Genomic DNA, 15,316 nt, shown 5'->3' on the forward strand with positions numbered 1-15,316 from the left:
TACTATCGCTCTACGCCTCGCGTTCATCGCGTTCTGATCAAGCCTCCCGACGAACTCTGGATACGCTTCCTCGAACATTGTTAGTATTCGAGGGCGACCGCTCATGTCCGTCTCCAAAGCAGTGCAGATGTAATAGGCGCGGATCACGAATTCGTTCATTTCGTGTGTCCACATGATCCGGCGCCTAGTGGTACCCACGAGTGTGGACGACTGCCGTCTGGCAGTCACAACACGCCTCGTAGGCGCAGCGTTTCTTCGGTGATGTCGATGGGTGCTGTTTCCGTGTGGCGGTAGCTCTTCGGGTTGAACCCGGCTGGTGGCCCGCTCTTGCACCTCGCCCTCCAGCCGCTGGCCGCTCGCTCTTACGCCCGTTCCAGGACCAGCTCCAGTTCGGGGACCCTCCTCGGGCGATCGCATTCTAAGTATTCTTCGTGAACGTAGCTCCATTTTCTGGGTGTATCTCCTTTGCACGGGAGACAGCTGGTTGGCAAGGCCTCCATGACCCGGGAGGCCTTCCCCGGGAGAGATATAGCGCTCTGACTCGCTCGCACCCCCTCACTTAGCCACTTTCGACACCCCTTCTCGGAGCCAAGACCAGGTGTGTGTTTCCAGTTCACGCCCGATCTAAAAATGTCGTCATATGATCTTCGTGGAGGCGTGAGATAGGAACATTTGAGACCAACGGGCAGGCTCCTACCCTAGTGTTGATCCCCATTTGAGAACCATTTTTTTTTTTTTTTTTTTTCAATGGCACTAACGTTCCTAGAGGAACTTCGCCGTCTCAACGTAGTATTACTTGCGTCATTTTTATTAGTACTTAGTTGAGATTTCTATGCCAAATAACACGCCTTGAATGCATTCTGAGTGGCAAGCTCTAGAATACGCGTGATCACAGTGCAAGTCGGAGGAAATTTCTTTGACGAAAAATTCCCCCGACCAGAACGGGAATCGAACCCGAACACCCGGCATGTTAGTTATGACGCTAACCACTCGGCCAAGGGAGCACCATTACCATTAACGATTAAAATTCGTCTCTGTCAAATGCTAATGAGCCTGAAAAATAAAACAAAAGGGATAAAAAAATACAATGTTTACTAAAACTAACAAAACTATACCCAAAATTTTTCGAAGTTGAACTTGAAAGTTATCTTAAAAAACACTAAAAAAATTCACACTGGATGTTCCGAAAAAAATCAATTTTCAAATTTTGTATTTTACATGTGCATTGTTTCCACTTGCGGGGTAAGTGAACCATCATGAGTTTAATGTGCGTTTTTGCTTCTCGAGATATTTACATTTGATTTGTTCCATAAATCATTGAAAAAACTCATTTTGGTACACGTGAGATATGGGGGAGAAGTCCGAACACTTTTGTCTCAAATTCCGAACAGCAAAAGTGCAATTTAAAAAAACATACCTTTGATCTACTCGATATATCAAATTAAAGCCAATCAGTTAGTGTTTTCTGGAAAAATATTATACTCGTAAAAAAATTGGATTTTGTTTTCTTAAGTATATTGATTGTATTGTTTTTTATAGTTTTCATGGTTTCGGGACCAAAAGCGCTGTATTTTTCAATTTTTTTTCATGAAAGCTGAGCAGATTTCGGATATCTGAGGACATTAGATATCTAATTTGAAGCTCTCTAATCGCTCTATGACTTGTTCCTCGACGTATAACTTCTATATTTTCTAATTCCACTGCAATATCATTCCAAATAATTCCTGGTGAGCCTTCAATTAGAATCTTCAAAAACCATTATTTTTACTCCATTGTTGTTATAATAACTATTTAACTTCCTTTCAAATATTACTTTTTTTCAAAGTCATATTTCAAATATAAAACTTTTTTTTTAAACTGTATATAATAGAGTCCAAAATTGTAAATAATCGAATCATATATAATCGTGTCAGTATATAATCGACTCTGTATATAATAGAGTACAATCTCTTTCTTCAGCAATCCGGTTTCGTTATTGTGGACTTAGTTGAAAACCTGACCAAGGAAATCAAATTTCTCTCGTTGGTTTGTGCCTGCAACCTACGTTTTGCAAGGAAAGAGCTTACAAACATTTGTTTACAGATGATGTTAGGTATTTTTATATTGTTGCTACAGAATTAGACTGTCCTTGTACCCTAATTTGTGCTGTATTGTTGTATTGCTGTATTTTCCTGCTGTATTTGCGAAAACAAACGTAGCTAACCTTCTTGTATCATTGGATTAATGAGACGAACAGAAAAAATAAGCGATTCAATAAATATTCGCTTCAGCTGTTACCATCCAATTTCGTCAGAATTTTCACTGTCTGCCAAGTGAAAGTGATTTTGTAAATATAACATGTTGACCACTTGTCTTGTAATGACCAAACTTACAAAACTGCTTCTCCTAAATTTACGACCACTAATTCAACACCCTTGGAAGAGATTCAATGTTAATGAAATTTATCAGGTGGTTTTGGTGAGATTGGTTTTAATGTTCACAATGTTTACTGAAAAACAAATTTACGAAAAAAAATCGAAAAGGTCGATTTTCACGATTTTTAGAGTACATGGAAAATCGGAGTGGAAGAGATCGATCTTCTAAACAACGATTCAAGATCGCCCAATCCTTGAATGGACATGCAAAGTTGTCTGCTTCTGAATGCATTCTCAGAATATGCACGAAGCAAACTGTACAGTGCTGATGGGCCTTTCTTCATATGCAATCATGAACTCGCGATATGCAGTTTGCTGATATTCGCCAGAGAGTTGCGTAAAATAATTCTAATGAAGAGTTATTTTATTCTGTTGATCGATCACCCACATGCAACATTGCTCCATGCGTCAGTTTATACTGGTCTGATATATTTTTTTGTTTTGTTTTTTTTTTATTTTGAGTTTTTTCAACTTTTTTTCGAAAAGTCTTAATTTTAAAACTATAAGATCTACAAAAAGTTGGTCAGAGAATGAAATGTAGGAAATTACTTAGGTTTTCATTAAAAATTATGATAGAATTTTTTGGAAAATTATTTCATTAAAAACAAAAAATATTTTGAAAATTCAAATTAATTTTTCTCGAAAACATATGCTTTTAAATTTTTGAAAAAAATATATGAATAGTCCTTAAAATTTTCAACAAGTTTTCCATACATCGGACGATAAGCACATTTACATGGAAAAAGTTTTTCGAACAACAACTTTTCATTCTTTTTCTTCGAAAAAATACTATTAATATTTAATTCGTAACATTTTTATGTATTAATTATCGCAATTTACATGCTCTGCTACTCTGCTAACTTTTCCCTATTTAGAAACATGTCGAGAACATGCCAAACGTGAGAATTAACACACAAAAATGTTACGAGCAAAACATTATTTTTTCCAGGAGTCTTCATACAAAAATGACTTATATACCAAAAACTATAAAAAATAGAGAAAAATATTTTTTATATTTCATTTTTCATTATTTTTATATTCTAACTAGATCTAACACTTTGTCGAATACACTATATCGCTATTTTGACTTTAAATTAAATTAGGATAAGTTGTATTTTTTTCAAAGAAAAAATGAAAAAGTTGTTGTTCGAAAAACTTTTTCCCTGTAAAAGTGCTCATCTTCTGATGTATGGACGACTTGTTGGAAATTGTAAAAGCTATTCATATATATATATATATATATATATATATATATATATATATATATATATATATATATATATATATATATATATATATATATATATATATAAAAATACGTTTTTCAGAAAAATAAATTTTTATTTTTAAAAAACTTTTTTTTCAGCGAAATTTTTTTTTAAATTTTATTTTTTTTGGCATGTAAAAATTTAAACAATTTACTACATTTAATCCTTTTACAAGAATTATGTAGGAATAATAGTTTTTAAGTTATACATTTTTGTAAAAAATTAAGAAAAAAAATTTAGCTTTTTCAAAAAAGTAGTATAATTATTTTTCGAATATTTCAAGTATGCAAAGTTGCTTAAATGACCCATGTCTTTACACCCACAACGTTTCACTGCTAGCTGGGATGGTGCTACCAACGATCAGTCGAGATGGCATGAAATTCGTCATAGTACAGTAATGCTTTTAAATCCGGACACTTTTTAATTCGAACCCTTTTTCATTACATTCAATATCATATCAAAACCATAACATTTTTTGCATGTTGAATAAATGTGACTGATAGTTACTATTGTATCAATTTAGATCAGTGTCAAAAATAGCTGGATTTCCATTTTTTATGAATAACTGTTCTACTAGTCATTCCCTATTATTTGATCCATATTGATGGTGGTTTGAGAAAAAAAATATACATGGCACCATCTTGTAGTGGCTGTAGTGGCACCTCATTAGATCTTACAGGTATTTACACTCCGGTATACGTCCAGCCGAAGCTGGCTATGATACTACGCCACTGATTCAATCTTCATTGACACCAGTTACCGATCAAAATGGACAACAGAAATCCACAACCAGTATTGTTTTTTTATAGTTTTCATGGTTTCGGGACCAAAAGCGCTGTATTTTTCAATTTTTTTTTCATGAAAGCTGAGCAGATTGCGGATATCTGAGGACATTAGATATCTAATTTGAAGCTCTCTAATCGCTCTATGACTTGTTCCTCGACGTATAACTTCTATATTTTCTAATTCCACTGCAATATAATTCCAAATAATTCCTGGTGAGCCTTCAATTAGAATCTTCAAAAACCATTATTTTTACTCCATTGTAGTTATAATAACTATTTAACTTCCTTTCAAATATTACTTTTTTTCAAAGTCATATTTGAAATATAAAACTTTTTTTTAAACTGTATATAATAGAGTCCAAAATTGTAAATAATCGAATCATATATAATCGTGTCAGTATATAATCGACTCTGTATATAATAGAGTACAATCTCTTTCTTCAGCAATCCGGTTTCGTTATTGTGGACTTAGTTGAAAATCTAACCAAGGAAATCGAATTTCTCTCGTTGGTTTGTGCCTGCAACCTACGTTTTGCAAGGAAAGAGCTTACAAACATTTGTTTACAGATGATGTTAGGTATTTTTATATTGTTGCTACAGAATTAGACTGTCCTTGTACCCTAATTTGTGCTGTATTGTTGTATTGCTGTATTTTCCTGCTGTATTTGCGAAAACAAACGTAGCTAACCTTCTTGTATCATTGGATTAATGAGACGAACAGAAAAAATAAGCGATTCAATAAATATTCGCTTCAGCTGTTACCATCCAATTTCGTCAGAATTTTCACTGTCTGCCAAGTGAAAGTGATTTTGTAAATATAACATGTTGACCACTTGTCTTGTAATGACCAAACTTACAAAACTGCTTCTCCTAAATTTACGACCACTAATTCAACACCCTTGGAAGAGATTCAATGTTTATGAAATTTATCAGGTGGTTTTGGTGAGATTGGTTTTAATGTTCACAATGTTTACTGAAAAACAAATTTAGGAAAAAAAATCGAAAAGGTCGATTTTCACGATTTTTAGAGTACATGGAAAATCGGAGAGGAAGAGATCGATCTTCTAAACAACGATTCAAGATCGCCCAATCCTTGAATGAACATGCAAAGTTGTCTGCTTCTGAATGCATTCTCAGAATATGCACGAAGCAAACTGTACAGTGCTGATGGACCATTCTTCATATGCAATCATGAACTCGCGATATGCAGTTTGCTGATATTCGCCAGAGAGTTGCGTAAAATAATTCTAATGAAGAGTTATTTTATTCTGTTGATCGATCACCCACATGCAACATTGCTCCATGCGTCAGTTTATACTGGTCTGATATATTTTTTTGTTTTGTTTTTTTTTTTATTTTGAGTTTTTTCAACTTTTTTTCGAAAAGTCTTAATTTAAAAACTATAAGATCTACAAAAAGTTGGTCAGAGAATGAAATGTAGGAAATTACTTAGGTTTTCATTAAAAATTATGATAGAATTTTTTGGAAAATTATTTCATTAAAAACAAAAAATATTTTGAAAATTCAAATTAATTTTTCTCGAAAACATATGCTTTTAAATTTTTGAAAAAAAAATATGAATAGTCCTTAAAATTTTCAACAAGTTTTCCATACATCGGACGATAAGCACATTTACATGGAAAAAGTTTTTCGAACAACAACTTTTCATTCTTTTTCTTCGAAAAAATACTATTAATATTTAATTCGTAACATTTTTATGTATTAATTATCGCAATTTACATGCTCTGCTACTCTGCTAACTTTTCCCTATTTAGAAACATGTCGAGAACATGCCAAACGTGAGAATTAACACACAAAAATGTTACGAGCAAAACATTATTTTTTCCAGGAGTCTTCATACAAAAATGACTTATATACCAAAAACTATAAAAAATAGAGAAAAATATTTTTTATATTTCATTTTTCATTATTTTTATATTCTAACTAGATCTAACACTTTGTCGAATACACTATATCGCTATCTTGACTTTAAATTAAATTAGGATAAGTTGTATTTTTTTCAAAGAAAAAATGAAAAAGTTGTTGTTCGAAAAACTTTTTCCCTGTAAAAGTGCTCATCTTCTGATGTATGGACGACTTGTTGGAAATTGTAAAAGCTATTCATATATAGTTATATATATATATATATATATATATATATATATATATATATATATATATATATATATATATATATATATATATATATATAAAAATACGTTTTTGAGAAAAATAAATTTTTATTTTTAAAAAACTTTTTTTTTCAGCGAAATTTTTTTTTAAATTTTATTTTTTTTTGGCATGTAAAAATTTAAACAATTTACTACATTTAATCCTTTTACAAGAATTATGTAGGAATCATAGTTTTTAAGTTATACATTTTTGTAAAAAATTAAGAAAAAAAATTTAGCTTTTTCAAAAAAGTAGTATAATTATTTTTCGAATATTTCAAGTATGCAAAGTTGCTTAAATGACCCATGTCTTTACACCCACAACGTTTCACTGCTAGCTGGGATGGTGCTACCAACGATCAGTCGAGATGGCATGAAATTCGTCATAGTACAGTAATGCTTTTAAATTCGGACACTTTTTAATTCGAACCCTTTTTCATTACATTCAATATCATATCAACACCATAACATTTTTTGCATGTTGAATAAATGTGACTGATAGTTACTATTGTATCAATTTAGATTAGTGTCAAATATAGCTGGTGTCTAAGCACTGATTGCCGCAGTACTGATTTATTCACTTGCGGCACCTTCTTTCTCGTATTTTTACCGAACGTGAATTATTTTCGAATGACTCGAAACACCTCCACAAAATCCCGAGCAACTTCTTTCGCGATTATAAAAATGCACAACACCTTCCGTTCGATTTGGTAATCCAAACTTGTCTATTTCGTCTCTATTTTTATACTCTACTTCTCTTGTCTTCCTATTTACAATGTGTTTTTTGTGTTGTTTGTGTATTGTCAACAAGGCGTGTTTCACCGCCTGTCTCTGGTTTCACACAGTGTGTGATGTGTGTAAAAACTGGTAAGTATTAATTATGTGTTCTTATTTTCTAGGTGTATGGTGAGTGCATCGTGTAGGTGAGTATTTACATATTTCTTTTAATTTCATTTCAGGTATTCTTTAGGTAAGTAGTGAACATTCCGGCCGCCAATGAAATTTCGTTCGTTCATTTGAACATCAGCGGGGGAATCATATTCCATGGAGGACCTGGAGGATAGGTCGGTATTGCTGCTTCAGCAGGAGACGGCTACGCATCGTCGACGTCGCACGACATGGAAACGTCCCTGATTGTTTCTGTGGGGAAGAAGAATTCGTACGACGACTGGCAATGAGTAGTGTAAAAGGAGAACTTAACTTGCGTTAAGTCTCGGTCACGGGGCCGGGGTTGCCGCACCCCAAGGGGTCGGAATTACCGAACCCACATGACGAGACTTTTTTTTCTTATTAGAGATGTTCCTCGAACGCATTTCTTCTTTGATGTGGTTGCTTCACAGGGCTGGCGCTGTCTTGGGTTCTGGTGCATCGTTGATCTTGTAGTAGATGGAAAACTGTAATTAAACACGGTTGTATCGATCGGAAGAGAACACAAACGGGAGTACTTAACTGCTGTCAAGTCTCAGCCGGGGGCTCCGAAAAGCCCACACGGCGAGGCCTTGTTCTCTTTACAGATGTACCAGGAAAACGCTCGATACCCCCGAGCTTGGGCCAGTACCCCGTACTAGCGACTTCTCACCCTGAGCTAGGACCAGCTAGTTCTGGCGTCGGTGAAACGGATTCCGGATCGATCTCAACAGGAAGCAGGCACAGCTTAGAGATCGCACGTTGCATGATTCCGGAGCTGGTCTTCACGGTGGCTACTCGAACACGGCCATCGGTACCGGGATGCACGCTAAGCACGCGACCCAGGGCCCACTTCTGCGGTGGTAGCTGTTCATCCTTCAAGACGACGATGGACCCAACGGCAAGGTTATCCAATGCTTCAGTCCACCGGTATCGATGTTGCAGCGTGGTGAGGTATTCAGTATGCCAGCGGTTCCAAAAATGCTGCGACAACTGCTGAACTCGTTCCCAGCGAGACAAACGATTCTCTGAGATGCTAGTCTTATCGGGATCAGGCATCGCGTTAAGCGGCCGACCGATCAAGAAGTGTCCTGGAGTCAGCGAGAGTTCGTCTGTTGGAGCGCCTGGCATTGGCGTAATCGGACGAGAGTTAAGCATTGCTTCAACTTGGCACAGAGCTGTCTGGAGTTCGGTCTCGGTCAAATGAGCATTTCCAAGAATCCTGCGCAGATGCATCTTGGCGGACTTCACGCATGCCTCCCAGATTCCTCCAAACGACGGCGAGCGGGGCGGAATGAAGTGGAATTCGATTCCATCATCCGTGCACTCTCTGGCTACAGCATCCTGATGGTGTTGGGACTGGAAGAGTTTCCTCAGTTCCCCTAGCTCTCGTTGTGCACCGACGAAGTTGGTCGCATTATCGCAGAAGATGTGGCTCGGCTTTCCCCTTCGACTGACGAATCGACGAAGGCTGGCGATGAATGCTGCGGTCGTCAGATCGGTGACGAGGTCGAGATGCGCAGCTTTTGTAGCCATACAGACGTACACCACAATGTAGGCCTTGAAAAACGGTGTTCGCTTGTTCCTTAACGTGGTTCGAACGTAGAATGGCCCAGCAAGGTCGACACCAACGTTTTGGAATGGGTACGCCTGGTTGACCCGAACTGGTGGAAGGTTGCCCATCAGCTGCTGCAACGACTGAGGTTTGGCTCGCGTACACGTGACGCATCGATGAACGACCTTTCGCACAAGGTTCCGACCGCCAAGAGGCCAAAATCTCTGACGGAGGGACGAAAGCAGCAATCCTGGACCAGCGTGCAGCGTCTTGAGGTGCTCTCGTCGACAGATCATCTCAGTGAGTCGATGGTTAGCAGGTAGCACGATGGGATGTCTCTCGTCGATCGGTATTCGCGCGAAGTGCAACCGGCCGCCAACTCGGATTATTCCGTCCACAATCTGGGGATGTAGGAAACGGAGCTTCGACTTTCTGTCCACCTGGCCAGAACTAGTGAGCTGCCGTATCTCGATGTCAAAGCACTGCCCTTGGACTCTGAGAATCAGCATCAACAAGGCGTGGTCGATGTCTTCGGGAGTCAGCGGTCCAACAACGAGTGGTTGGTTTTGTGCGTGACGACGACAGTTTTCGCAGAATCGCCAGAGGAGGGCAGCCACTCGGAGCACTTGACGAATGCTGTGGTAGCGATCGATGATATCGGGTGGTTCTTGGTCAGCAACTGGAAGGGCCACTGTCTTACGAGTCTCAAGAATCTCCGTGGTAGCTGTGGAATAGGGTACGGTTTCGGGCCACGGAGAAGTCTCGGAGTGCAACCACGTCGGTCCGTTCCACCACAACGAAGCGTCGAGAAGTTCATCGAGGTCTTTTCCACGGGAGATTAAATCTGCGGGATTATCTTCTGACGGGACGTGGTGCCACACAGCATGAGACGTGAGCTCTTGTATTTCTGCCACACGGTTCGCTACAAACGTCTTCCAGGTTGACGGTGTGGCCAAGATCCAGTTCAGCACGATCGTTGAATCAGTCCACAGGTATGTCGTTGCTGAAACGTCGACGCTGTCCAAAACCTTCGTGAGAAGTCTGGAGAAGAGCTGCGCTGCGCACAACTCAAGGCGAGGAATAGTCGTCGTTTGGATCGGAGCAACCTTGGACTTTGCGCTGAGAAGACGTACGGTACACGTTCCAGCAGCGAAAACGGAGCGAAGATATATGCATGCGCCATAGGCGTCCTCCGAAGCATCGCTGAAGCCATGAATCTCCAGGCGTGTGTAACCCGGACGAAGAACGTGACGTGGAACACGAACATGTACGAGTGCGATGAGTTTCTGCCGAAAACAGGTCCAATCGTGGGCGAACTGATCGGGTACTGGTGTGTCCCAGTCAAGCTGCAGCTTCCACAATCCTTGAAGCTTGATTTTAGCCCTGGCGATCGTCGGACCAATCAACCCCAGTGGATCAAAAAGGCTGCTGATGTCGGAAAGTACCGTTCTCTTAGTTGGCGTTGCGTGTTCCTTCCACTTTGGAGTCTTGAAGAGAAGGTTATCCGTTTCTGGCTCCCAACGAAGGCCAAGTGCTGTCACGGAGAAGTCGTCGTCCAAGTCGCGCAATGTTGCAGTATCTCGCAGCTCTGGTGGAATTCCGTTTAACACAACTTCGGAATTGGATGACCACTGGCGGAGAGGAAGACCTGCAGATTCTAGCACTGCAATAATCTCCCTGCAAATGCTGGCGAGAGTACCAGCGTTGTCAGAACCTGTGAGTAGGTTGTCCACGTAGAAGTCGTGACGTACGGCAGATGCGGCGAGCGGGAATGTCTTCTCTTCATCGTCGGCGAGCTTCGACAATACTCTGGTCGCAAGAAACGGGGCACTACTGGTGCCGTAGGTGACAGTGCGAAGTTGAAACACCTTGAGCGGGAGAACAGGATCGTCACGCCACAGAATTCGCTGGAAAGGTTGGTCTGATTCGTGGACCAGGACTTGACGGTACATTTTCTCAATGTCAGCTGAGACGACGTAGTTGTGGAATCTGAAGCGTAAAACGATTGTGACCAGAGTATCTTGGATGGTTGGCCCGGAGAGAAGAACATCGTTGAGCGACAGGCCTGACTTGGAACGGCACGACGCATCGAAAACAACGCGCATCTTTGTCGTGGTACTCTCTGGCTTCATGACAGCGTGATGAGGGAGGAAATACTGCGGCTGGAGATCCTCTTCGGCAGATTTCACCTCGTACATATGACCTAAGTTGAGGTACTCACGAATAAACTCCTGGTACAACGCTCTCTTCATAGGGTTTGCAGCGAGCGAACGTTCCAGCCCGTAGAAACGTTTTGTAGCGTTGTAGCGGTTGTCTCGTAGCTGCCCAAGTAACTCCTCACGTTTGGGAAGTCTCACAACGTAGCGTCCATCGGCGTTGCGAACGGTGTTAGCGGTGAAGTGCTCTTCGCAGTACCGTTCTGACGGTGACCATCCCTTGTTGTTCTGGATCTCTTCAAGCTGCCAGAAACGATGGACCAGCTCGTTGATGGTGCAAGGGTTGCTGAACTGGCATCTTTGCGAATCACTGTGGTCGTGGTTGCTCAGCACACATTTTCCGGAAACGACCCAACCGAACTCGGTGCTTTGCAGCAGAGGCAAGTCATCTCCAAGCGAAATACGACCATAACGGAGCACACGGAGGAAATGTGCTGCACCCAGGATAATGTCAATGTTTCCAGTAACCGCAAATGTAGGATCGGCAAGATCCAGATGGCGAGGAATGGACCAGTGACGAGTGTCTACCGTCGACTGTGGAAGCTTCACAGTGATTGATGGCAGCACCAACATCGTGTCCTTGATGGTGAACGGCGACACTCGCGAGAAGATCGTCACCGTGGACTGGTACTCAACCGATGTTGTAGCATTACCGATTCCGCTGACGGTGATTGAATTCGGTAGACGAATACGGGGGAGCTGCAGTCGATCACATGCAGCCTTCGACACGAAACTACGTTGGGAAGCACAGTCCAACAAGCAGCGCACGGTGCAAACTCGACCTCTACTGTCCCTGATGTTCACCATGGCGGTTGGTAGGAAGACAGCTTCTGGAATCGTCCCCGCAGAATGCGTAACGAGAGCGTACTGTGGATTTCCAGAAGAGCCATTGACGTTGTAGTTGTTCGACGTAGAGGGAGACAGTTGCTGGACGGCGACTGTGGTGGCGGACTTCGCGGTTTGCGAAACGGATGCTACTTGGGCTTGTGGAGCAGAAGAGTTTTGTTGCTGGAGTGCCACGCAGCAGCTGGTATTAGACTGACTGCCAGAACCGACACCTGAATCGGTAGAATCCAAGTGCAGAAGAGTATGGTGCTTCTTGGAGCACACACGACATCTCTGGGCAGAACAGGTCCTCGCATAGTGAGAGTTTGAACGCATGCAGTTCATACACAGCCGGTTTCGCCGCACGAGCTCCGATCGTTGGGTGACGGTCATCTTGCGGAACTCGGGACACTGGTAGAGGTAGTGCGCTTGACCGCACTTGACGCATGGTTTCGACGACTGGATGACACTGGCTGCAGCTGAACTGGACGGTTCAGACTGTGCTGCTGCAGGAAACGAAACGAACTTGGTAGGTGGAGGCAGAGGGCGAGGCGGCTTGGAGCGTGGAGCAGACTGGGAGACGATAGGAGAGACGGCTTGCAAAACTCGAGCATAATTCTGGAGGTAATTGACCATGGAAACGTACGAAGGCATTGCTGTTGACTCCTCGTTGATATGGTCGAAATCTCGGGCGGTACCTCCCAGAACAGCGGCGATGTTATCGGCGTCGAGTTTGGCGCAGTGATTCTCCCATTCGCGTAACGTACTCGGATCGAGACGGACAGACAACAGGTAAACAAGAAGAGAACTCCAACGATCGGCCGGTTCTCCCAAATTCTTGAGAACGGAAATTTGTTGTTCAAAACGGTCCACCAAGGTCAGAAGTTCTTCGGCGCTCTCCTTGCGCATCGTTGGGGTATCGAAGAGGGTTTTGATGTGGCATTTGATCAGCTGACGTTTATTCTCGAACCGCAGACGCAACGATCGCCAGGCGTCTTTGTATCCCTGCTCGCTGATTTTTATCGGGTCGAGGATGCGCGCTGCTTCTCCATGCACTAGGCCCTTCAAATAGTGCATCTTCTCGACCGCACTGATATCGTCACGAGAACCAACCGCTGACTCAAACGAATCGCGAAAAACACACCAGTCTTCCAGTTTCCCGCTAAATTTAGGCAAAATCAACTCCGGTAGCCGTATGTTAAGAGGTCTCACCGGAGGCGGAGGATTTACGGACGCTGAACCACTGGATTTCTTCAATTTACTCATGTAAAACGCGCGCAGCGCGTAATACCGGGTGTCAAAATCGATACGCTCACCTTTTAAGTCAACGGGCTCCTCTTCGGTGGAGAAACTCTCCAGTTTCGCGACGACCCGATGGTAATCATCATAGAACTGCTCCAACTTCTCTGCCCACGCTCCTACCTGTCCTTGGATCTTCTCCGTCTTGTCGAATTCCTGCACGTAGAACTCCAGCAACCCCAAGGAATCGACGATGTTGTCCTTGGTGTGCTCCAGCTCGCTAATTACATTCACACTATTTTCCTCTTCGGTGGCTACGGCCAACTTTTTTTTCGCACTATTTCTCTCCGCCATTTTCCTTTCTTTCGGTAGTGTCACTCCCAGTTCGCGCACTAATTCAACCTCCAAGAATCACCTCTCCACAATCGAAATCAATTTCAATTTATTTTTGTGAAAACTTTTGCCAGAAATATTTTCTTCACTTTAATCGCCTATCGGGCACACCGTCTTCGCTGCAGACCGACAAAAACAAACAGCGAACAAAACAGCCGGCGCTGTGAATGTTACTATCGCTTGCTGCTGCTTGTTTAGTCACTGCACAATAGTAAGAACTCCGATGGCGATTTATTTTTTTCCCGATGGCGGATTCTTGGAGGGAACACTTTCACGATGGCGAATTCTCACTCGGGGACACTAACGACGTTGATTTTCTGAGCACTTTCAGTCACCACTTGATCGAAAATGATCTTTTCGCGATCAATCGAACTTGTTTGTAAACACGATGTATAATGTTCACAAACTTTACGGCACACTGATCCGGCTCGAAGGACCAAATTTATGTCTAAGCATTGATTGCCGCAGTACTGATTTATTCACTTGCGGCACCTTCTTTCTCGTATTTTTACCGAACGTGAATTATTTTCGAATGACTCGAAACACCTCCACAAAATCCCGAGCAACTTCTTTCGCGATTATAAAAATGCACAACACCTTCCGTTCGATTTGGTAATCCAAACTTGTCTATTTCGTCTCTATTTTTATACTCTACTTCTCTTGTCTTCCTATTTACAATGTGTTTTTTGTGTTGTTTGTGTATTGTCAACAAGGCGTGTTTCACTGCCTGTCTCTGGTTTCACACAGTGTGTGATGTGTGTAAAAACTGGTAAGTATTAATTATGTGTTCTTATTTTCTAGGTGTATGGTGAGTGCATCGTGTAGGTGAGTATTTACATATTTCTTTTAATTTCATTTCAGGTATTCTTTAGGTAAGTAGTGAACAGCTGGATTTCCATTTTTTATGAATAACTGTTCTACTAGTCATTCCCTATTATTTGATCCATATTGATGGTGGTTTGAGAAAAAAAATATACATGGCACCATCTTGTAGTGGCTGTAGTGGCACCTCATTAGATCTTACAGGTAATTTACACTCCGGTATACGTCCAACCGAAGCTGGCTATGATACTACGCCACTGATTCAATCCTCATTGACACCAGTTACCGATCAAAATGGACAACAGAAATCCACAACCAGTACCTTGGATTTACATATTTCATCAATAACTGTATTCTACTAGTCAAACCCTTCATTAGATACCCATATTCATGGGGGTTTGAAGAAAAAATATGGCGCCATTTTATAGTGGCGGCCATTTTGGGTTTCCATTTTTCATAAATTGTACCAGTAAATCCCTTTCATTTTGATACCCATATTGATGGGGTTGAGGGGAAATTTGTAATCTGCCATTTTGTAACGGCCGCCATCTTACATTTTTCATTAATAACTGTATTCTACTAACCAAGCCCTTTCATTTGACACCCATATTGATAGGATTTTGCAGAAATATATATATAGTGCCATCTTGTGAAAATACAATAAATAATTGAATTAATAAAAAAAACTTTTGTACCAAACGTGTTTCCATTTAGTCCCGCTA

At 41.2% G+C, this 15,316-nt stretch overlaps 1 protein-coding gene across 1 annotated transcript; it reads right to left on the reverse strand.

Annotated features, from left to right (window-relative positions):
* Positions 1–7,116: 7,116 nt before the first annotated feature.
* LOC129779652 (uncharacterized) lies at positions 7,117–14,387 on the reverse strand. Its single transcript, XM_055787244.1, has 2 exons — positions 14,285–14,387; positions 7,117–13,796 (listed from the first exon to the last, which is right to left on the reverse strand). Exon 2 carries the CDS (start codon positions 13,731–13,733, stop codon positions 8,214–8,216), a length of 5,520 nt encoding a protein of 1,839 aa, XP_055643219.1. The 5' UTR covers positions 13,734–13,796; positions 14,285–14,387; the 3' UTR covers positions 7,117–8,213.
* Between the last annotated feature and the right edge of the window lie 929 nt (positions 14,388–15,316).

The sequence above is a fragment of the Toxorhynchites rutilus genome, chromosome 3 (genome assembly GCF_029784135.1).
Source record: "Toxorhynchites rutilus septentrionalis strain SRP chromosome 3, ASM2978413v1, whole genome shotgun sequence".
NCBI lineage: Eukaryota > Metazoa > Arthropoda > Insecta > Diptera > Culicidae > Toxorhynchites > Toxorhynchites rutilus.